This window comes from Oncorhynchus clarkii, chromosome 12, assembly GCF_045791955.1.
Source record: "Oncorhynchus clarkii lewisi isolate Uvic-CL-2024 chromosome 12, UVic_Ocla_1.0, whole genome shotgun sequence".
Lineage (NCBI taxonomy): Eukaryota > Metazoa > Chordata > Actinopteri > Salmoniformes > Salmonidae > Oncorhynchus > Oncorhynchus clarkii.
In genome coordinates this window covers 65,773,471-65,796,922 of record NC_092158.1, presented here as the reverse complement: position 1 = coordinate 65,796,922, position 23,452 = coordinate 65,773,471, and the positions used below count along the sequence as shown (strand labels likewise).

Here is a 23,452-nt window from a genome sequence, read left to right as displayed (position 1 = left end):
CTATGTACTGTACACTTCAAATCCAAATACATAATTTTCTAATTAGAATGATTTCCCACTCAAAGGATTCCACAAGCTCTTTGTTGAATAAATATCTCAGCTCTACTCCAGCCCAAGATGTAGAAGAGCGAACGGCAGTGATGGTCGCATATGTTGCTTTGTACACATCATCCAAATTTGTAATACCTCATTTTTGATATGTATACTTGAAATCCAAATACCTAATCTTCCCATTAGAACCCAATCACTTTCCACTCTCAAAGGATTCTCCACTTTAGCCTCTGATGTAGAAGAGCACAGATCCTAACAGTCGTCTCCAGCCATACCACTCTGCAATGTTGAATGATGATGTTCGGATGGGGAGAGAGAGAAAGAAACAGTGGAAGCCAGTGCAAAACAGCTGTAGAGCTGTAGAGTGGAAGGTAATGGACTCAGAAGCAGAAAATTGGTTAAACGGCCACGGAGGTCTCCGTCGCCATATGTCTTCCCTCTGGCAGAGGCTGCAGGGCTGCTGGCCCCCCTTATCCCTCCATCCCTCTATCCCTCCTCCCCCAGCCAACCCTCCATCCTTCTCTTTATCTCCAGAGCCAGGGACCGGGCCATCTTGAAGCTTGACAGCTGGGATAGGGAGTGGAAGTGTGGCCAACGTTGGCCCATGCAAGTGTATGTTGCTGTCACTGTGTGGATCTTAGAGTGGCTGATGACAGGTGCTAGAGACTCCCACACACAAACACACACACACACACACACACCACCTGGCTATGGGCCCCATCGGCCCCATCAACCACGAAATGACCCTTTCCCTCCATTTAGCTTAGTTTCCTCTCTTGGCTCAGCATTTACTCGTTCTCCATTCATATCAACGTGGTAATGATTGGACAGGATGAGAGGGGTCTACTTGGCTGTTTCTCAAATGGCTCCCTATTTCCTATATAGGCTCCCTATTTCCTGTATAGTGCACTACGTTTGATCAGAGCCCACAGTGCTATATATAGAGAATAGGGTGCCATTGGGACGCAGACCTTGATAGCCACTACCTCCTCCAGCTGTCGAGAGTAAGGTGCCTCTGGCTACCTTGGTGGCCCATAAGGAGCGGCTGTTTGTGTTAGCTACAGTATCTAAGCTTGACTTATCTAAAGTGAGCAGGCTGCTCACTGTGAATGAGTCGATAGTCTGGGACCAGCAGGAAAAGGGGCCCTGCTTGACATTCAGCACACCAGCAGCTTTCTAGGCAGAACTTCTGAAATGAATCAAACCGGAAGAGGCTGTGGTTCCAAAATCTTCTCAAAATCTGTTCTAAAAAACAAAAACAAGTTGATAATCCCACTTGGGGAGAAAAATCAAATGGCTAAAGGTTGGTGTATTATAACTGAGACTGAGGGCCTTTTGATGGTTGAGTGGCTTGATGGAGTGTTGGATGTGAAGATCACCTGGCAGAGGATGTGGCGGTGAGGTAAAATACAGTAAATTGGACATTTTCCGCAGTCACTGTGGTCTGGCCACACACTTAAATGAGTTTTCCTGCTCTCAGCCTGAGGGAAGATCAAATTTTAACAGCCACTATAAACACCTCCAAAGGGGAAAGAGGAGAGACAAAGGTGCTTTCAAATTACCACAAGGATTAAAACTTTCTGCCCTGGTCTCAGTCTCCTGACGATGCAGGACATTCCAGTCATTTTAAACAGCCTCTCTCTCTCTCTCTCTCTCTCTCTCTCTCTCTCTCTCTCTCTCTCTCTCTACGTCTCTTTCTGTCTCTCCATCCCTCTCTGTCTCTCTCCTAGCACATAATCGAATCTCCATGGTCACTACACAAATCTTCCTGCAGGCTAGCGTTAGGCTTGTGCTAGCCACAGACGTAAGCTGTTAATTCCTCCACGGTGTGTGACAAAGCAGGCAAACTCGACGCGCAAACATGCAACAGTCAGGAGAAGACTTACACTGCATTTATGGATGCGGAACAAGACAGCAGAGTCAACCGCCCGTGAATACATTTTCCATCATGCTCTCTGTGTTTGCGTTTTGCAGCCTCAGAGGTGTCTTTTCAAATGGCTCATTTGAGATTCAGATTCGGAAAAGTGTTACTGTCCCATTGCCGAGCAATTTGGCTTTCTCTTTAAAGTTATGAAATACAAATGGGCATGGCACGATGACAAAGAAAAAGTTGCAGCACATATAAAAGACAACAACGTCTACTGCAAAGACGACAAATTGTGAACGAGCCCATAAAAAGACAGTGTGCGGCACCATTATTTCATTAGGCTTTGCAGCCTCGCCGGCGCTGCGACGTGAGCGATGGGATGCAGAACTTGGTCTGCCTCTACCAGACTTAACAAACAATACATTACAACTAATGGGGGAGAGGGAGCGAAAGAAAAACAACGCGAGTAGACAGTGATGAATGCCTTGTTTGTTCAACTACCAGATATCTCCAAGTTTGTTCAAACCTCCCACATTTCAAACAGAAGCCCCCGCGGAGCAGGAAGCACACAGCAATGAAAAAGAATAGCACACAGAAGCCTTTGAGCTTCAGGAGAATGCAAAGTCTTTGCCTGCTTTGCATCCTGCACTGATGATTGATTTCACAGGCACAGCTAGGGAAGCTAGAATCAATCTAGGATGGCCGTCTTGCAAAAACTAACATTGATATATGGAGGTAAACACTTAAAGAAAAACCAGCCACCTTCACCCTCGCAGCCAGGCTGTATACTGTAATTTGTGTTCATCCAGCAACCTGTTTTGAAATTACATGGTAGATAGATAACCAGCACTACAGGTGCCATGGCAAGCTAACAAACTAACTAACTAACTGGCACAGAGGATGGTGGGGACCGTGCTCCGTGGGCGTAAGTAAGGAGAGCCTGATCTACTTTGATCCCTGGGGCTAGATCCACCTAGCATACTGTGGTGCTGCAGCCTCAGCAGCACCTCTGTTCCGTTTAAGGCTCTAATGGTGTTTACACATGCAGGGCATTATGACGCTCCACTGTTTACCCTGCCTTATTTTCACAGGGGGGGGGGGGGGGGGGGGGGAGGAGGAGAGAGAGAGAGAGAGAGAGAGAGAGAGAGAGAGAGAGAGAGAGAGAGAGAGAGAGAATGTGTCACTTGCATGGGTGGCATAATATGGATTGCATTATATTGATTATTGGCCACACTTCCACTCCCTATCCCAGCTGTCAAACCATGGGTGTATGTTTGTTTGTGTGTCAGTCAGAGCTTGTGGGGTTTGTAGTATAGAACTTGTGTGTTGGTGCATGTCATGAAAGGCAAGTACGCAAGAACGCTAATACTGTCAAGAGACAGGTGTGTGCGTGCACTCACTTCGGTATCATTAATGGAAGTTATATGTTTGAGTGCTGTGTCGTCAGTACTGTAGGTGTATATTTGTAGGAGGCTGCATGGCATGTATCTATTAATTAATGAGGCAGGATACTTATTGTGTGTGTTGTGGGTCTCTCTATCCGTATCCATGGGAGCCAGGCCAGGGAACGTGTGTGTGTGTGTGTGTGTGTGTGTGTGTGTGTGTGAGTGAGTGAGTGAGTGAGTGAGTGAGTGAGTGAGTGAGGGATGGCTACTGAGGACACCAGAGCATCAAAGCCCTGAGAGAAAACATGTCTATGGGAGATCCCTATTTCTTCCCATTTTGATACCCTCTGAGGGAGGACTGTCGGATCAATATTTATTCTGCCTCCCCTATGGGTTGTGGTCAAAATAAGTGCACTACATAGGGAATAGGGTGCCATTTGGGACAGAGACTAAATATGCATCTCTACTTTGCCTCTTCACTTGCCCTTGCGGTTGTGGTTGATTCTGGGCTGGTATTGCCGCTGTAAGGTTGTTAATTGTGATAAATGAGAATGTCACCAGCTCCTACGGTAGCCCAGCAAGTCAATATATTTTATGCCAGCTCTGGCATGGCACGGAGCTGATGTCTCTGTGGGTAATTAATGGAGGATGCTCAGGCTTGTATCAAGGATGGCGGTACAAAGGCACAGTGCACCTCTCTCTTGCATACTCCTCTCTCTCCCTACTCTATAATTCTAGTTCAGCCACTTGGGCAGTCTTGTGTGTGTGTGTGCGTGTATCTGTGTCCGTGTAGGACTGTGTTGTGCTTGCATATGGGTGCATGTGTATGTTTGGGAATGGAGATGATTGTACTCATACATGTTCAAATAAATTAGACGTCGGAATGGTACGTGGATAAGATCCCTTGGTCATGCCCCATACAGACTGATTCTGTCCTTTGTAATTTTGTCTTTCCTCTGGAGAAACTAAACGATGACGTTCATCTGGATAGGTGCAGTCTCTCTGAGACGTTGTGACACGGGGGAGCGAAACATGGAGTCAAGCGCTTCCACTTGACTTCCTGCATATCTCAGGCGCCTCGAGCCTGCGACAGATACCGGGAGACCTGGGATATAAAAAAAAAAAGTCCCCACTCACAGGACAATAAATATGTCACTCTGTCGTAGGAAAGGAGGCCAGTGTTTACAGCCTGACCAAGCATGGGTTATCAGGCCTCTGGACAATCCACAATGCACCATAAACATTACAGCAGAGATGGAGGGGGAGAGAGGGAGAGGGAAAGAAAGAGAGCAAAAGGAAGGGAAGAGTTTGTAGTATAGTGAAGACTTAAGGGCCATTTACATTATCTCTCTTCAACATCAGATTTGTTACTTTTCTGTTTATACTGGCCTTGGATGTTGTGTGGCCAAAGCTACATTCCTGCTTCATATGTGAGCGCAGCTATTAGCATACCGTAAATACCATAGTATATAGACAAACAAAATAAGGATAGCAATTGAAATTATACAGGAGCTTCTCATCTAAACCATATTCCACATAATGTTTTACACTTAATTAATGCAATGATTCAAACATTTGTGGATATTTTCAAAATATATTTCCATTTGGCTGAAGCAAAAACGCTGTAAACAATTGTATATTAAAATTGCCGTTGTAATTGTGTTAATGATTTTCTTGTGCTTATTCTATTTTATATGAATTGTGTCAAATAATTCAGCATCAGCTGCCATCAATACTTTGTAATGTTGAATTTGAAATAAACCATTCTAAATACAGTGCTTTTGGTAAGAATTCAGACCCCTTGACTTTTTCCACATTTTGTTACTTACTGCCTTATTCTAAAATTGAATTACACATAATACCATATAATGAAAAAAGCAACAAAAAAAAACGTTTTTTAGACTATTTTGCAAATGTATAAAAAATGTCAAACTGAAACATTACATTTACATAAGTATTCACACCCTTTACTCAGTACTTTGTTGAAGCACATTCGGCAGCGATTGTAGCCTTGAGTCTTCTTGTGTATGATGCTACTGTACAAGCTTGGCACACCTGTATTTGGGGAGTTTCTCCCATTCTTCTCTGCAGATCCTCTCAAGCTTTGTCAGGTTGGATGGGGAGTGTTGCCACACAGCTATTTTCAGGTCTCTCAGGAGATGTTTGATCGGGTTCAAGTCCGGGCTCTGGCTGGGCCACTCAAGGACATTCAGAGACTTGACCCGAAGCCACTCCTGCGTTGTCTTGGCTGTGTGCTTAGGGTCATTGTCCTGTTGGTTGGTTGAACCTTCGCCCCTGTCTGACATAAATAGACAAGTGTGTGCCTTTCCAAATCATATCCAATCAATGAAATATAACACAGGTGGACTCCAATCAAGTTGTAGAAACATTTAAATGATGATCAATGGAAACCGGATGCACCTGAGCTCAATTTCGAATCCATAGAAAAGGGTCTGAATACTAATGTAAATAAGGTATTTCTGTTTAAAATGTTTAATACATTTGCAAAATGTCAAAAAATCTGTTTTTTTTTGTGATCAATTTTAGAATAAGGCTGTAACGTAACAAAATGTGGAAAAAGTCCAGGTGAATACTTTCCAAAGGCACTGTACACAGTAGAAGTTGGAATAAATTGGAAAAGCAAGTAACTTAGAAGAACAACAAAAATAACATATTTAACTTGTAAAAGTACCTCTTGTTAGCTACTCCCTATAGTTGTGCAGAATTACACTAAACAAAAATATTCACCCAACATGTAAAGTGTTGATCCCACGTTTCATGAGCTGAAATAAAAAGCCCCAGAAGTTTTGCCAAGACAATCCATCCAGCTGACAGGTGTGGCATATCAAGAAGATGATTAAACAGCATGATCATTACACAGGTGCACCTTGTGCTGGGGGCAATAAAAGGCCACTTTAAAATATGCAGTTTTGTCTCTCAACACAATGCCACATGTCTCAAGTTTTCAGGGAGAATGCAATTGGCATGCTGATTGCAGGAATGTCCACCAGGGCTGTTTAGAGCATTTAATGTTCATTTCTCTACCATGAACTGCCTTCAACGTCGTTTTAGAGAATTTGGCCGTACGTCCAGCTGATCTCAAAACCGCAGACCACGTGTAACTATGCCAGCCCAGGACCTCCACATCTGGCTTCTTCACATGTGGCATCGTCTGAGGGGGGAGTAATTCTGTCTGTAATAAAGCCCTTTTGTGGGGAAAAACTCATTCTGATTTGCTGGGCCTGGCTCTCCAGTGGGTGGGCCTATGCCCTCCCACCCCTGCCCAGTCATGTGAAATCCATAGATTAGGGCCTAATTTATTTAAATTGACTGATTTCCTGATACGAACTCTAACTGAGTACAATCTTTGAACTTGTGGCATGTTGCATTTATATTTTTGTTTCAATATAGTTCACATCAATAACAGTTGAGTGAAAAGGCTTGTTATTTACAGACTATCGAGACACGGCTATAGTGTCTCTTCGCCCTACATCATAAATATCTCCCGCTTCCTTTCCTAATCAGCTAATTTGTGTGCTGCTTTAAGGCTATGTAATTGCACTGATAATAAGAATACAAAACCTCCACAAATAAACCAATAAACAACACAAGCATCCAATTCTGTTCTCCAACTACACTCCAGTCCTCTGATCAAACAAAAGGAAAAAGAAAAACAACATACCCCTTTTGGGAACCGCAAACAATTGCTTTGATGAGTTTGTGTTAGCTTTAAGTGGGAAACCGAGTATGTACTCTGCAAAAACAAAACAATCACACAGTAACTTAATTTAAGTAACTTATCGGAAAAGTCAACCAAACCATGGTTGGCTCTCCAAAGGTTTGTTATGGCACTGCCCCCAGTACCTGCTGCTCTCAAACCACCATAGACTGTGCACTTTCATTTAATTATTTTGCAGATTTGAGTGGTCAATTGGCTTGGGTGAAACCCTGATGCAGGTATGGAAATGTGCTGCCTTTGTCCTCCCCTGAGTTAGTTGGGAAAGATTTTTTCTCATAGTTATTCAACCAAAAAACCTTAACAAGCTTCAAAGCTGCATGGGACTCAAAGAAATCGTCCCCCTGAATTAGTACAGTGCCTTCAGAAAGTATTCATACCCCTTGACTTATTCCACTTTTTTTTTACCACCTGAATTCAAAAATGTATTAAATCGTTTTTTTTCTCAGCTATCTACACAGAAGACCCACAATAACAAAGTGAAAACATGTTTTTGAAATATCTAATTTACATACACTACCGTTCAAAAGTTTGGGGTCACTTAGGAAAATCACATTTTTTGCCCATTAAAATAACATCAAATGGATCAGAAATACAGTGTAGACATTGTTAATGTTATTGTAGCTATTGTAGCTGGAAACGGATGGAATATCTACATAGGCGTACAGAGGCCAATTATCAGCAACCATCACTCCTGTGTGCCATTGGCACATTGTGTTTGGTAATCCAAGTTTATAATTTTAAAAGGATAATTGGTCATTTGAAAACCCTTTTGCAATTATGTTAGCACAGCTGAAAACTGTTGTTTTGATTAAAGAAGCAATAAAACTGGCCTTCTTTAGACTAGTTGAGTATCTGGAGCATCAGCATTTGTGGGTTCGATTATAGGCTCAAAATGACCAGAAACAAAGTATTTTGTTCTGAAACTCGTCAGTCAATTCTTGTTCTGAGAAAGGAAGGCTATTCCATGTGAAAAATTGCCAAGAAACTGAAGATCTCGTACAACGCTGTGTACTACTCCCTTCACAGAACAGCGCAAACTGGCTCTAACCAGAATAAAAAGAGGAGTGGGAGGCCCCGGTGCAGAACCGAGCAAGAAGACAAGTACATTAGAGTGTCTAGTTTGAGAAACAGATGCCTCACAAGTCCTCAACTGGCAGCTTCATTAATTAGTATCCGAAAAATACCAGTCTCAACATCAACAGTGAAGAGGCGACATCTGGATGTTGGCCTTCTAGGCAGAGTTGCAAAGAAAAATCCATATCTCAGACTGGCAACTAAAAATAAAAGATTAAGATGGGCAAAATAACAGAGGAACTCTGCCTAGAAGGCCAGCATCCTTTTCTTTCAAAAACAAGGACATTTCTAGGTGTCCCCAAAATTTGAACCGTAGTGTAAGTATTCACATCCGAGTCAAAACTTTGTAGAAGCACTTTTGGCGGTAATTCTCTAAGAGCTTTGCACACCTGGACTGTACAATATTTGCCCATTATTCTTTAAAAAAATTCTTCAAGCTCTGTCAAGTTGATCATAGTTAGATAGCCATTTTCAAGTCTTCAAGGTAAGGTTCTGTATTTATGTTCTTAGTCAACCTTGTGTTCTGTTTAGTTGTGTTCTTGAACGTAGCCCTGTATTTCGCCAACCTGATCCGACCCTTCCTTTCACCCTAGAGGTGGATGCCTCCGAAGTAGGAGTAGGAGCCATACTCTCTCAGCGGGTGGGAACATCTCCAAAATCACATCCCTGTGCCTTCTTCTCCAGGAAGTTATCCCCCGCTGAGAGGAATTACGATGTGGGGAACAGAGAACTCCTCGCCATCAAGCTGGCCATCGAGGAGTGGCACCACTGGTTGGAGGGCACACAACATCCCATTCTCATCCTAACAGATCATCGTATTATGGAATATATCAGAGGGGCCAAGAGGTTAAATTCCAGACAAGCCCGCTGGGCTCCCTTCTTCACACGCTTCCATTTCCATGCTACTTACATCCCTGGAAAGAAAAACGTAAAAGCTGATGCTCTCTCCCGCCAGTTTGACCTTCCGACCAGTAACTCAGACCCTACATCCATTCTTCCTTCCTCTTGCATTATGGGACCGGCACAGTAGGAGGTTCACTCTGCCATACAATAAGCCCTAACCTCAGACCCGGCTCCTCCTGGGACACCAGCTGGGAGGAGTTACGTACCAGCAGCTGTGAGACCCCAACTGATACAATGGTGTCACACGTCCTTGGGGTCAGGACATCTGGGCATTACATGAACCACTGAACTTCTAGCCGTAAATTCTGGTGGTCCTCACTGAAATCCGACGTAAGGGATTACGTATTCTCCTGTCCAGTCTGCGCCCAAACCAAAAGCCCTCGCCATCTCCCTTCTGGTAAGCTTAAACCTTTGCCAATCCCTCACAAACTCTGGTCCCACATAGCTATTGACTTCATCACAGACCTTCCTGAATCCTCTGGTAACACCACCATCCTTGTCATAGTAGACCGTTTTGTCAAAAATGTGTCATCTTACCTAACGTCATGGAATTGGCTGAGTGTATGTTCCAGCAGGTGTTCCGTCTGTATGGGATTCCGGAGGACATCGTCTCTGGGCCCCAGTTTGTCTGCCTCTCCACACGACCGGAGTCGTGTGGAGCCCAGTTTATTCTGCCTCTCCACACGACTGGAGTCGGTATGTGGCCTGGGCCGAATACGCTCAGAACTCACTCATGCATTCATCCCTCCGCCTTACTCCGTTTCAGTGGGTACTTGGTTACCAACCCCCCACGTTTCCCTGGGAGGCGGAGCCTGGTACTGTCCCAGCTGTCGACGACTGGTTTCGGCATAGTGAACGGGTATGAGAGATCGCTCACCGGTATCTGCAGGAAGCCTCCAATACCCAGAAACGCTTTGCCGACAGACGCCGCCGACCAGAGACAACTGGCTCTGCCTCCCCTGATAAAAAGTTATGTCCTCGCTTCATTGGTCCCTTCAAGATAACCCATCGCTTCAACCCTGTCAGGTACCACCTCCAATTACCCAGTCAGTACTGTACTTACAGTACTGTAAGGTCAGCCTTGTGTTCTTTAACATAGCCCTGTCTTTCATTTTTTCATTGATTTGACCTATTTTAGTTACTCGCCTGGCCTCGTCAGCTCCTTATTTAGTTCAGTTCATTCTGTTAATTTTCTTAGTCAACCTTGTGCTCTGTTTCATGTGTTCTTGTGAGGTATTGTTAGTTTTGACTCTACTAAGCCTTTTCCTAGCTTGTTTGTGAGAACCAGTTTTAGCCTTCAGTCCTAGTTTTTTTTCACCTGCCTGTTTCCCTACCTATGTATGACCATTGCCTGCCTGTGACCACTATTCCTGCCTTCTGCGAAGATGTAATAAACACCTGCCACACTGAATGTGAATCTACACCTTTAAGTTAAACTGTAACTAGGCCACTTAGGAACATTCAATGTCATTTTGATAAGCAACTTTAGTGTAGTTTTGGCCTTGTGTTTTAGGTTATTGTCTTGCTGAAAGATGAATTTGTCTCCCAGTGTCTGTTGGAAAGCAGACTGAACAAGATTTTCCTTTTAGAATGTGCCTATAGCTCTATTCCATTTATTTTTATCCCAAAAACACCCTAATACTTGTTTATTTGTATTTATTTCTCCAGGTAAGTTGACTGAGAACACATTCGCATTTACAGCAACGACCTGGGGAATAGTTACAGGGGAGCAAATTGGAAACTGGGGATTATTACGTGACCATGATGGTTTGAGGGACAGATTGGGAATTTAGCCAGGACACCGGGGTTAATAACTCTACTCTTATGATAAGTGCCATGGGATCTTTAATGACCTCAGAGGGTCAGGACACCCATTTAACGTCCCATCTGAAAGACAGCACCCTACACAGGGCAGTGTCCCCAATCACTGCTCTGGGGAGATGTGATATTTTTTAGACCAGAGGAAAGAGTGCCTCCTACTGGCCCTCCAACACCACTTCCAGTAGCATCTGGTCTCCCATCCAGGGACTGACCAGGACAAACCCTGCTTAGCTTCAGAAGCAAGCCAGCAGTGGTACGCAGGGTGGTGTACTGCTGGCTAAGACTAGATAACATTAGCCAGCTAGTGTTATGACAGGATAATGAATTTGTCATTTGTGTTGTTTAAGAGATAAAGTTATGTTGTCCTTCTGTCTTTCATGATGTCACAAAATTACACAAAATCGACATGGTCGTGGTATGCAGGGTGGTATGCTGCTGGATACTAGCAAGCATGAAAATATTAAGGTATACTCAGTGATGTGTTGTGATGGATTTGCTCCAAACATAACACTTTGTATTCAGGACAAAAAGTAAATTTTCTTTGCCAATTTTCTTGCAGTATCTCTTAAGTGCCTTGTTGTACACAAGATGCATGTTTTGTAATATTTGTATTCTGTACAGGCTTCCTTCTTTTCAGTCTGTCATTTACGTCAGTATTGTGGAGTAACTACAATGTTGCTGATCCATCCTCATTTTTCACCTATCACAGCCATTAAACTTTCTAACTTTTTTAAAATCACAATTGGCCTCATGGTGAAATCCCTGAGCAGTATCCTTCCTCTATGGCAACTGAGTTAGGAAAGACGCTTGTTTCTTTGTAGTGATTGGGTGCATCGATACACCACCCAAAGCCTAATAACTTCTCAAAGGGATATTCAGTGTCTGCTTAAAATTTCTGAATCTGCTTGAAACTCACTATTCAACAATCTTTTTAACCACTGTTACTGAACACGGAATGAGTCCATGCCATTTATCATAAGATTTGTTAAGCACATTTTTACTGAATGTATTTAGACTTGCCATAACAAAGGCGTTGAATACTTATTGACTCAAGACATTTTAGCCTCAAATTAATATAATTTTTTCACAACAAACAAAATTCCACTTTGATATTATGTGGTATTGTTACTAGATCAGTGACACAAAATCTCAATGTAATCAATCTTAAATTCAGGCTGTAATAAGACAAAATGTGGAAAAAGTAAAGCACTACATGTCTCTAACAGGATAAAATACCTGGATGATACACTCTGCACACCGCATATAGCTTTGTAGTTAAAGCAGAAAGGGTTTGATACGGACATACAATACAAGAGTATGAACAAACTTACAATTTATTGTGTTTACGCACTCTCCAACTCAAGAGCTACGTAAGAATCATGAAGCAATTATGTTTTGAAAAAATCATGGGGCAGTTTCCCAGGTCTGGATTAAGCCTACTTTCAAACCGATCAGAATTTCCATTAAACGTGGTTTGGCGTCCAGGGGAATACTTAATCTGGGTCTGCAAAACTGGCCGATAGATTCCTTTTCAGACATTATGAGACTGTTATCCCTTAGACTCTAAGGTGAATAGCCTTTGAGTACTACACTGAAAATAGACTACACAAAAAATAAATGAGTTTGACAGTCTACAACTCAACAATGGCTAGCATTTGAAAAATAAATAAAAGATTACTTTTATCCAGAAATAGTTGCTTTATTGCTTTGGTATTCATTTGACTTAGCCATGTTTAGTTATGTAAGGACTAGACAGCAAAATCTCTGATTTTCAGTTTCACAATGCTCATGTTGGAAAATAATCATCTCTGTATTGTTATATCTATGACAACACCCCCATCACCAAACCTTAACAACATGAAGAGTAAACCAATCAGATTCAGATTATGGACGGTCAAAGTAAAGCATGAAGTAAATAGGAAAATAGGAAAATAAAATAGGAATAGATAGAGGCAGCGTGTCCGTGTTCTTACATGAGTTTCTGGATGTCCAGTTTAACCAATTAAACTTTCATAGTCAATGCACAGCTTAGAATTATCTTTACATTAGATATCACTGTCTGTGAATCATACCACTTCAGCCCTGTGCTATGCAATCTCTAACAGTTATCTTCCAATGCTTCAGTGCTGCTTTTTCCAAGGTCAAATAAATAGTGTGGCCCATATCTAATCTATTCAGTATACCTACAAACACCAGTTAAGACCGTGTTACAATATAGCCACGACTGCATCGTCTCTATGTAACCAGGTTATTACACCACCGTCTCCCCAACCACATCTTTCCACAGCACTGATTGGCCTTATGATTGACACATCAGTTTCTTACAGCACCCCTATGGAAACAAGACAGCGATGCCTGCGTCCCAAATGGTACCCTATTCCCCACATAGTGCACTACTTCTAATAGCCCAATGGACCCTCTTGGAATAGGGTGCCACTTGGGACGCAGCCAGTGAGTGCTCCTACAGTGTCTTTAAGTGCTTTTATACATGTGTCTGTGAGCATAGCGTGATGTAGAAAAATAAATAACAGCCATGCATGTCAGCAGATGGATCGCAGTTTGGCTTGCCCGGAATGATTTCCTTCATTTTATTAAAGGGTCAATATGGGAACGGTGAATACATTTTGACATCTTAAAAGTGGTGGCTGCGTTGTTTTTGTTTGAATCTCAGACTGCCCCTTTAAATACCCAGCTCTCCGAGGTTTCACTTGAAATTGATCAGACCCATTTTCTGAGAATTTTACAGGGCTCATGTTGTAAGGGGCTTAGGGAAAGGAGAAGCAAAGGCTTTTCCGAGCAACTATGATTGTTATCATCCGCATTTGATCTAAAACTGATTACCTTTGGTACGTAATGTCCTGTCCTCCGATTTAGTTATCTTTTTCATAGAATTAATTTACACAGGAGGCAATCAATATGTAGTTAACCAAAGACTGCAACTACCGGTACATCTTAAGCCATCAGTCTATGTGATGTGTCGTGACAAATTATTTTGCTTCATACCATTTCCAATTTCTTTTTACACATTGTATTGTTTTGAGGAACTCTGAATGTACACTACCATTCTAAAGTTTGTGGTCACTTAGAAATGTCCTTTGTTTTTTAAAGAAACGCACATATTTTGTGATTTAAGATGGGCAAAAGAACACAGACACTGGACAGAGGATTAGCTAACACAACGTGCCAATGGAACACAGGAGTGATGGTTGCTGATAATGGGCCTTTGTACGCCTATGTAGATATTATTTGACAAAAATCAGCAGTTTCCAGCTACAACAGTCATTTACAACATTAACAGTGTCTACACTGTATTTCTGACCAATTTGATGTTATTTTAATGGACCAAAAAAAATGCTTTTCATTCAAAAACAAGACATTTCTAAGTGACCCCAAACTTTTGAATGGTAGTGTATGTATTGCAATCCAAATCTAATTTCTACTTTATATCTTATATAGATATATATATATAGAGATTTTTTAAATCAGGATTTTAGATGTGGTGGTCTAAAGAAGCCTGATATCCTGTGACTCAATAAAAACAAGTGGTTAGAATTTCTCCTCCAGTTGCTTTCTATACCTTGGGACCAATTGCATAGAAGTGGCATACATTTCTCATGGGCTAGACTAGGAAACATCTACTAAAATCTGCAGCAGAACTCTTGTCATGATGAGTGACATTGAGCTATTCATCAATGCGATAGGTTCAGGGCTGTGCATGACCAAGGTCATATTCATTAGGGGGAATAATTTTCAAAATGGACTGAAACAGGGAGGTACCACTGTACATGAACTTGTCCAATAAGAACACTGAGTAGCAAAACGGTTTGCTACGCTGTGCTCTACTGAACATGACCCTGACCAGATAGAAGAGTGCCCCCCTCTGGCCTTCAACCCATCCCACCTGACCTTAATAGAGAGAACCTGTACTTCTGATAAATGTCCATTCTTGCAGAGTGCAAACACTACATTTCCATATCCACTGTAATAGACTTCTGTACTGATAGATACACCTGGCAGCCACACCTATAGTATAGCCCAGTATGACATACTGTAGAGTGGGATATTGGTTGATTACTGGGCTTCAAACTTTGACTGATTGAAGTTCTCAAGCCTCATCCTATCTGCCGAAATCAGTCCAGTCACCTTGGCTTGGGGAAGCTGGGCTTTAAAACATGTGTGTGCTGGCAACCTAGCTATCATTGATTAATATGTTCAGTTGGAGCTGCTGATGCAAGCGCTTTCAAGGATTTCAGCCTTGCGCCGACAAACACATACTTTATCATCAATGTATAGCCAACTGCTTGGTATAGTGCACTATACAGGGAAAGTGTAATATTTCAGACGCAGGCAAGATATTCTATAGATTTATAGGTGATGGGAGTCGGGAGAGAAGGACGCACATTATGCATCTTGAAAGGTCAAACCATAGTGTACAGTAAATGCATGTATTCCATATACAGTGAAAGTTGGAGGTTTACATACACCTTAGCCAAATACATTTAAACTCAGTTTTTCACAACTCCTGACATTTAATCCTAGTAAAAATTCCCTATCTTAGATCAGATAGGGTCACCACTTTAGTTTAAGAATGTGAAATGTCAGAATAATAGTAGAGAGAATTATTTATTTCAGCTTTTATTTCTTTCATCACATTCCCAGTGGGTCAGAAGTTTACATACACTCAATTAGTATTTGGTAGCATTGCCTTGAAATTGTTTAACTTGGGTCAAAGGTTTTGGGTAGCCTTCCACAAGCTTCCCACAATAAGTTTGGTAAATTTTGACCCTTTCCTCCTGACAGAACTGGTAACTGAGTCAGGATTGGCCACCTTGCTCGCACACGCTTTTTCAGTTCTGCCCACAAATGTTCTATAGGATTGGGGTCAGGGCTTTGTGAGGGCCACTCCAATACCTTGACTTTGTTGTCCTTAAGCCATTTTGCCACAACTTTGCTTGGGGTCATTGTTCATTTGAAGACCAAGCATTAACTTCTGACTGATGTCTTGAGAGGTTGCTTTAATATATACACCTACATTTCCTCCCTCATGATGCCATCTATTTTGTGAAGTGCGCCAGTCCTTCCTGTAGCAAAGCACCCCCACAACATGATGCTGCTACTCCCATGCTTCACGGTTGGGATGGAGTTCTTCGGCTAGCAAGCCTCCCCCTTTATCCTTCAAACATAATGATGGTAATTATGGCCAAACAGTTCTATTTTTGTTTCATCAGACAAGAGGACATTTCTCCAAAAAGTACGATCTTTGTCCCCATGTGCAGTTGCAAACCGTAGTCTGGCTTTTTTTATGGAGGTTTTGGAACAGTGGCTTCTTCCTTGCTGAGCGGCCTTTCAGGTAATGTCGATATAGGACTCGTTTTACTGTGGATATAGATACTTTTGTACCTGTTTCCTCCAGCATATTCACAAGGTCCTTTGCTGTTGTTCTGGGATTGATTTTTACTTTTCGCACCAAAGTACATTAATCTCTAGGAGACAGAACATGTCTCCTTCCTGAGGGGTATGATGGCTGCGTGGTCCCATGGTGTTTATACTTGCACACTCTTTTTTTTGTACAGATGAACGTGGTACCTTCGGGCGTTTGGAAATTGCTCCCAAGGATGAACCAGACTTGTGGAGGTCTACAATTGTTTTTCTGAGTTCTTGGCTGATTTCCTTTGATTTTCCCATGATGTCAAGCAAAGAGGTGCTGAGTTTGAAGGTAGGACTTGAAATACATCTACAGGTACACCTCCAATTGACTCAAATTATGTCAATTAGCCTATCAGAAGCTTATGAAGCCATGACATATTTTCTGGAATGTTCCAAGCTGTTTAAAGGCACAGTCAACTTAGTGTATGTAAACTTCTGACCCACTGGAATTGTGATACAGTGAATTATAAGTGAAATAATCTGTCTGTAAACAATTGTTGGAAAAATTACTTGTGTCATGCACAAAGTAGATGTCCTAACCGACTTGCCCAAACTATAGTTTGTTAACAAGAAATTTGTGGAGTGGTTGACTTCAATCCGACATCAACTGTAGGTAGTCAATGAGACACATGGCTGTGGTAAAGGTCGCCGGCACTGTTCATGGTCACACAAATGTATTATATTCCCCAGTGGCAGCTTCTGGTGTGAAGGGAAACCAATCCAAATGGCACCCTGCATTCTACAAAAATATAGTCAACACCTCAGGGGTGTAAAGTACTTAAGTAAAAATACTTTAATGTACTACTTAAAGTAGTTTTGAGTGTATCTGTACTTTACTTTGCCATTTATATTTTTTCAACAACTTTTAATTTTACTCCACTACATTCCTAAAGAAAATTAACATACTTTTCACTCCATTCATTTTCCCTGACACCCAAAAGTACTCATCACATTTCAAATGTTTAGCAGGACAGAAAACGGTCCAATTCACACACATCAAGAGAACATCCCTATTGCCTCTTATGTGGCAGACTCACTCAACACAAATGCTTCAATTGTAAATGCTTCGTTTGTAAATGGGTGTTGACAGCAAGAAGCCCAAATAGATTTGACAAAAGAAGAAGAATTTCAAACCCTGATTACATTGGGTTACAATAACCTCTTTATTTATGTGTGGGAATACTTGGGAACAGATTTCCTGAATTGTAATCTATTTGAGCTGATTTCCTGGTGATTTTACAGTCTTTTATGTAAAAATAAATTAATAAATATTTTTTTTTTTTCTACAAAAAATTGGGGGGCCAAATAAATTCACCTGGGTGCCGAATTTGGCCCACGGGCCGCCTATTGGGGAACCTTGTTGTATCTTGCTAGCACACACTGTTATTCCTCAAAAGCCAGTTTCCCATCTGTCAGAAAAGCAGCCATTGGTATTCAGCTATGTGATATGGTTGGACGGTAGGATTTCTATCTCAGTAGCTTCTGTGCCCGTAGAAATATAATTACTATAGTATACTAGAATTAACTAGATTTGAATGGGAATGTTCGTTCTGTGGTCTGGTCCTTTCCATCTGAGGGCTCTGTGATGAGTTAATTAGTTCAGCGAGGACAGACAGACCCAGACTGTGACTAGGGGTACATTGAGATCTCTAATTAAAGAGGTGGACATTGAGATTTTATTGAGGAATCGTTTATATGAGAGTGCTGAACAGACTGGAGTCTCACTGACATTCACACCTGATGAAGGGACAAGGATCTGTTTATCTCTGAAAGAGGGCCCTGTTTAGGACTATCCTTAAAAGTTTGATAGAGAGGAAAAAATATGTAGGCCTACAGAGTCTGTCTGCCAGGCAAATTGGGAGTATAAAAATAACATTATGTTGGTGATTCATTCGAAAATGTAAAATGTATAGTTTGGTGGACAGGAAAACAATGTTTACAGAGTCAGACAGTTTGGCAAATGGAGAGTATAAAAATGACATATTGTTGATTCACTTTAACATAATCAAATGTACATATCAAATGAATCATATGAAAATCAAAGACATGGGATGGTTGCTCAGTCAAAACGAAAGTGATCTGATAATTTGCATGTTTTCTAGCTAGATGATTGATCTGCAATCAGATATGCATAGTTGGTTTTAATTGCATTTTCACTTCCTCACTGTCCAGGTTGTCTTTTCTGCTTTAATTAGAATGTCAACCCTCACTGCATTTAAAACTGTCAATCACTTCACCTCATAGCCCAGGGCAGAGTTCCCTAATCTCTCTCCATTGGACAAATGCCAGACTAACCTCAAGCAATATAGGATTTGTGTGATTCACAGGCAGTGGCTGTGTAGAAATGAATCCCCTACTGCACCTGCATGAGTTTGATTCTCAATGCATCAGGTTGTCTATATTGAGACTGTTTTTAATATACTGCACAAAGAAGGTATGATCCTATGCATACACCAGATACACAAGTGGCTGTAAGCCAAACATTTTCAGCGTAAACATTAGGTAGGCGTGGAAGAAATTGTGTCAACCTTTCCGTATTTACTGCTCCTTGTCGTGAGGTATTGCATGGGTAACCCTTGCTTTACACAACAGAACACATGGAGCATTTCTGTTCCATGCAGAATTAGAAGGATTTGTATCTCTGCACCGTGTTTCCACTGTATAAGCTTACTTTCTCTATACACTTGTGCAAGCTGTCAACTCTGCACAGCATAAAGCATTCATTTTGGCCACAAGTTGTGGCAAAATATTTTTTATCATAAAGTGAAAACAACGAGAATAAAGAGGCTTGGCATGTGTCGGCAATGTCAATGGTTCGAAGAAGCTTAATTTTAGTGTTTGTATTTTGATTTATGATACCAAAATGCGGTGCGCTATGCGGCGAGGTGCCAAACCTCTCCAACTTCGCGCAATCAAGATTGAAGAATCCCGTACAAGTAGTAGGCCTATGCAAGTGCTGAATAGTTGTTTTGTTGCTGTCGGTGCTTTCAATCTTCGCAGGTCATGTAGGCTATGTGGATGTGATGATTGTATAAGAAAACAGACATATTTAATCCTACCGATTTAGATTTGACCCTCACTCAACCGTGTAACGACAATGCGTAATCTTCTCCTGAGTTAGGCGAAATCAGGCGAGCCACAACAACACCAAAGATTGAATGAAAGACTTAGATTGATCCCAAAAGCTGTGGCCAACAGCCACGTGTCTCCTGCGGATTTAAATTAAATGGAATACCTGCTGAGTCATATTTGCAATATGTCATGTCTCAGCATTATCAGCGCCTAACCGCGTTTAATTGTATTCTTGAATACAAGCCAAGTGAATGAATCAACAACAAAAATGCATATAACAATATTTAGCAATATCCCTTTTAATAATAATAGTTCATAGTGCTAGAGAGCCCCAGTGCCAATATAACTTGCATTTGAAGTAATATTATTCACTAGATATAGTTTTCTACAGGTGTTGTAAACGGAAAACACACACGCACACATATACTGCACACACACACTTTTACATTCATCCTTTGCTGCTGCTACTCTTTTCCTTATTTTACTCTTATTATTATCTATCCTGATGCCTTGTCACTTTACCCTGCCCTCGTGTACACATCTACCCCAAAAACCTCGTACCACTGCAAATTGATCTGGTACGCCTACTGGTAGCCTACTCTCTGTATATAGCTCCATTCTTGAGTATTTTATTTTATTCTTCGTGTTACTATTTTATTTGTATTATTAATTTGTAACTCTGCATCGTTGGGAAGGGCTCTTAAGCAAGCCTTTCACGGTAAAGTCTACACCAGTTGTATTCGGCGCATGAGACACATACAATCTGATTTCATTTGATTTGAAATAACAAAAAAACAAATCTGTCCCAAGCAGTGAGAGGCAAAAACACAATCTCAGCTGCCAACAAAACCATTTTTTTTTTTACAACATAGCAGTTAACTGAAAGGACAACAATGATTTAAAAGCATCTCGCATGCACCTGACATACCTGGGGAAGAATTCGCAGCCACATTTTTCTGTGGGTTTATTTGCTGATATCTCCAAACTGCACTCCTGCCTTCCCGCAGTTACCACGAGATGCCTCCGGTACCGGATTAGGGACACTCAATTCTCACAAGAGATGATATCACACCACTTTCGGAATGACTCTTGCCCACATGAACAACCAACAGTTACTTATCGTTATGCATTTTCTCAAATATGAAGTCCCAATAAAGTGTTTAAGTAAATGTTCATTTATTTTATAACACAGCCTATAAATTGCCGGTCATTATCTTATCGAGATATGTTTGGTGTTAATCGATGTCAGTCCATTTCAGAGGAAATTCAAACGTCTCTTCGGAAATATTTTTTGTATAATGTTGATCCGTAGTAGTCTATTTCCTTCTGTATTACACCGCTATATATTCCTGTGAATGGACTTTCCAGGGTACTGCGTTTAGCTTGGTTTTAATAATAGCCTACATGTAAATATCTATTGTTCTCCATGTACATAAAACGAACATTAGAGGTTCCGTCCGAAGTATCCAATAATTAATTCCGTGGGCCTATTGAAATTCGGTCAGAGATTGATGTCGGGTCTCGCCAACTTCAAAGCGTTACAGCCTTTTGCGTCGTCCTTTTTCAATCCCTCTTCATAACAACAGTCCTCTCATGTATTGTTTTTTTTTTCGATGTGCGACTGGTCAGGTCCTCCAATATTTATTTTCTCAATGCTAAGGTCTCCAAAATACTATTTAACTTATAATATCTAGTCAACATACACCACAGCATTAATTCAATCTGCCCACTGCGCTCCAAAAAGTGAAAAGAGAAGAGTGCTTCGCAGGCTCAGCTTCGGAAATCGCCTAATATGATGTGTTTGACAAAACTATACCGGTATCCTCTTAACGCAGTGGCGGGCCACAGTCTTTCTCGCGCTTGGGGTGTTTCAGCTCCGATTCCACTTCACTGCAGTTCGACCGACTGCTTTTAGAATTTGAAATATTTTGTTTGCGGTACTGCTCTCCCAGCCTCCATGGGCAAATAGTACAAACTCCAGCATGCGATCGCATACTGTCCTACGTCACTACACACTTTACGGCTCTCCTCTCTTCACTTTAGTTTTTCCTCCTGAGAGCAAATTAACTTGTATTGCACTTCATCAAAACAACATGTTAGATCTGTTCTCGATGTATGTCCAATGGTACACACCAACTCCAGGGAGCACGAAAATGTATGTCTGTGAAGCTGTAATATGGTTCAATGAAAACAATAATTTGCCAAATAGGCCCATTGAAGCCCCCTTGAAAGTTCTAGACCCATGTCATATATTGTATAGGAACATGAGGATACATAACTATAACATCATTTAGGCTGGCCACTCAAAATAATCCCCTGACCCCTTCCTCCCTCTCTCCATTGTACTGCCTTATCTCTCCTGATGCCCCACCATGCGTATTTATTTTTTATTTAACCTTTATTTAACTAAGCAAGTCAGTTAAGAACAAATTCTTATTTACAGTGACGCATAGGAGCAGTGGGCTAAGTGCCTTGTTCTGGGGCAGAACGACAGATTTTTACCTTGTCAGCTAGGGGATTCAATCTAGCAACCGTTTGGTTATTGGACCAAAACTTTAACCACTAGGCTACCTGTCATATGGACATTTCCACATGTTTTGTACATGAAAAATTGTATTTCACATGTGAAATCATGTAAAACCATGTGGTTTTGGAACACTTTACATGTGATAGAGTTTCAAGTGGATTTTCACGTGATCACAACCATTCACAAGTGGATTTACATTTTCCCATGATGCCCTGCAACCCATGTACATATTTGACAGATGTATTTATACAGTAATTATTATTCAGCATCTCCTCGCCAGGGATTTGAACAACCTCTTGGTTCATGACATTCCGATCTTTCTGCTACACCAGCAAGGCTGTGTCAATGACTGATTTCACCTGTATTCCCACACTTTGCGGGGTTATACTAGATATCAGCTTTGTATAATACATTCAAGAAAAACTATTTGATTTATTATAGTGATTCAGGAGTAACATTGAAACAGAATAATATGTCCCACCAACATTAGACTATACAGAAAACCCTCAAATTGATGAGATAAGTAAATTAAATAAACATTAGTCAGATAACTGATGACTAAAATAGTGCAGATATGTATTATAGGTACTGAATGTGTAGGGGACTTCTAAGAATGCTACAGACTTTGTGACACAGCAGATAGACCAGCGTAACCCAAATCCAGAGGTCTTTGATTTCAAATCCAAGGTGAGGTCATGTTGAAAACTTAGTACCAAGTGATCATGTCAAATGCAATCATATTGTTATTGATTAAAGTTTTGTACACCTTGTTTTATAACACATTTTAACTCAACAGCTTACCACTTACCTTAAATCCCCCCGTACCATTTCATTACCTCCCTTACAAAAACAATATGTGAAATGTACTATTTCACATTATAAAGCTGAATTTGAGCTGAAATCTACAAATGCGAAAACAAAAGAGACATGTGAGGTCAGTTGTTCACTTGTAGACCATATGTTCACATGTACTCAATATGGAGTTCACATGTAACGCCACCTTTTCACGTGAGAATAACACGTTTTCACCTCACATGTGAATTGCAGATTCACAAGTGGAATTTACATGAAAAACATTCACATGTGAAAAGAACATTTTGAATTTCACATGTGAACAATTTCACATGGAATTGTATTTTAACATTTGAAAACTTTGGTCCATAGGGGGGCTAGGCCTGCATCTCTGCTAAAATCTGGGTAAAGGATTGAAAGGAATCTGAGTCTTATTCTGTAAATTTAGCTATTGCTTGCTTTTCTAAAGTCAACCAACCTTGCCAGCAGGCATACCAGCTAACATAGTTAGGCAAGCTAGCTACTCTTGTTACTCTTGCTAGCTACTCTTGTAGGTACTTGGCAGGTAACCTGGCAGTTATGAGCGTTGGGCCAGTGACCGAAGGGTGAAAAATCGGTCGATATGGCCCTGAGCAAGGCACTAACCCTAATTGCTCCTGTAAGTCGCTCTGCTAAATAAATAAAAAGCTAATATAAATGTATCTTTGATAGCCTAAAATGGCTGCTTGGTACAGTAGTTAGTTATGAAGATGGGAACCTTTCTGGGCTAGCTAAAGCCAACTTCATTGATAGGT

The 23,452-nt window shown here is 41.2% G+C and overlaps 1 protein-coding gene across 1 annotated transcript in view; it reads right to left on the bottom strand.

The window, feature by feature from the left end:
• The window catches only part of LOC139422143 (corticotropin releasing hormone receptor 1), a 157,267-nt gene extending 136,937 nt beyond the window's left edge, over positions 1-20,330 (bottom strand). Inside the window, exon 1 of the mRNA XM_071173295.1 lies at positions 20,268-20,330. Within this exon, the coding sequence (XP_071029396.1) occupies positions 20,268-20,291 (24 nt within the window). The 5' untranslated portion in view covers positions 20,292-20,330. The remainder of the gene's footprint in view (positions 1-20,267) is intronic.
• Positions 20,331-23,452: the final 3,122 nt, after the last annotated feature.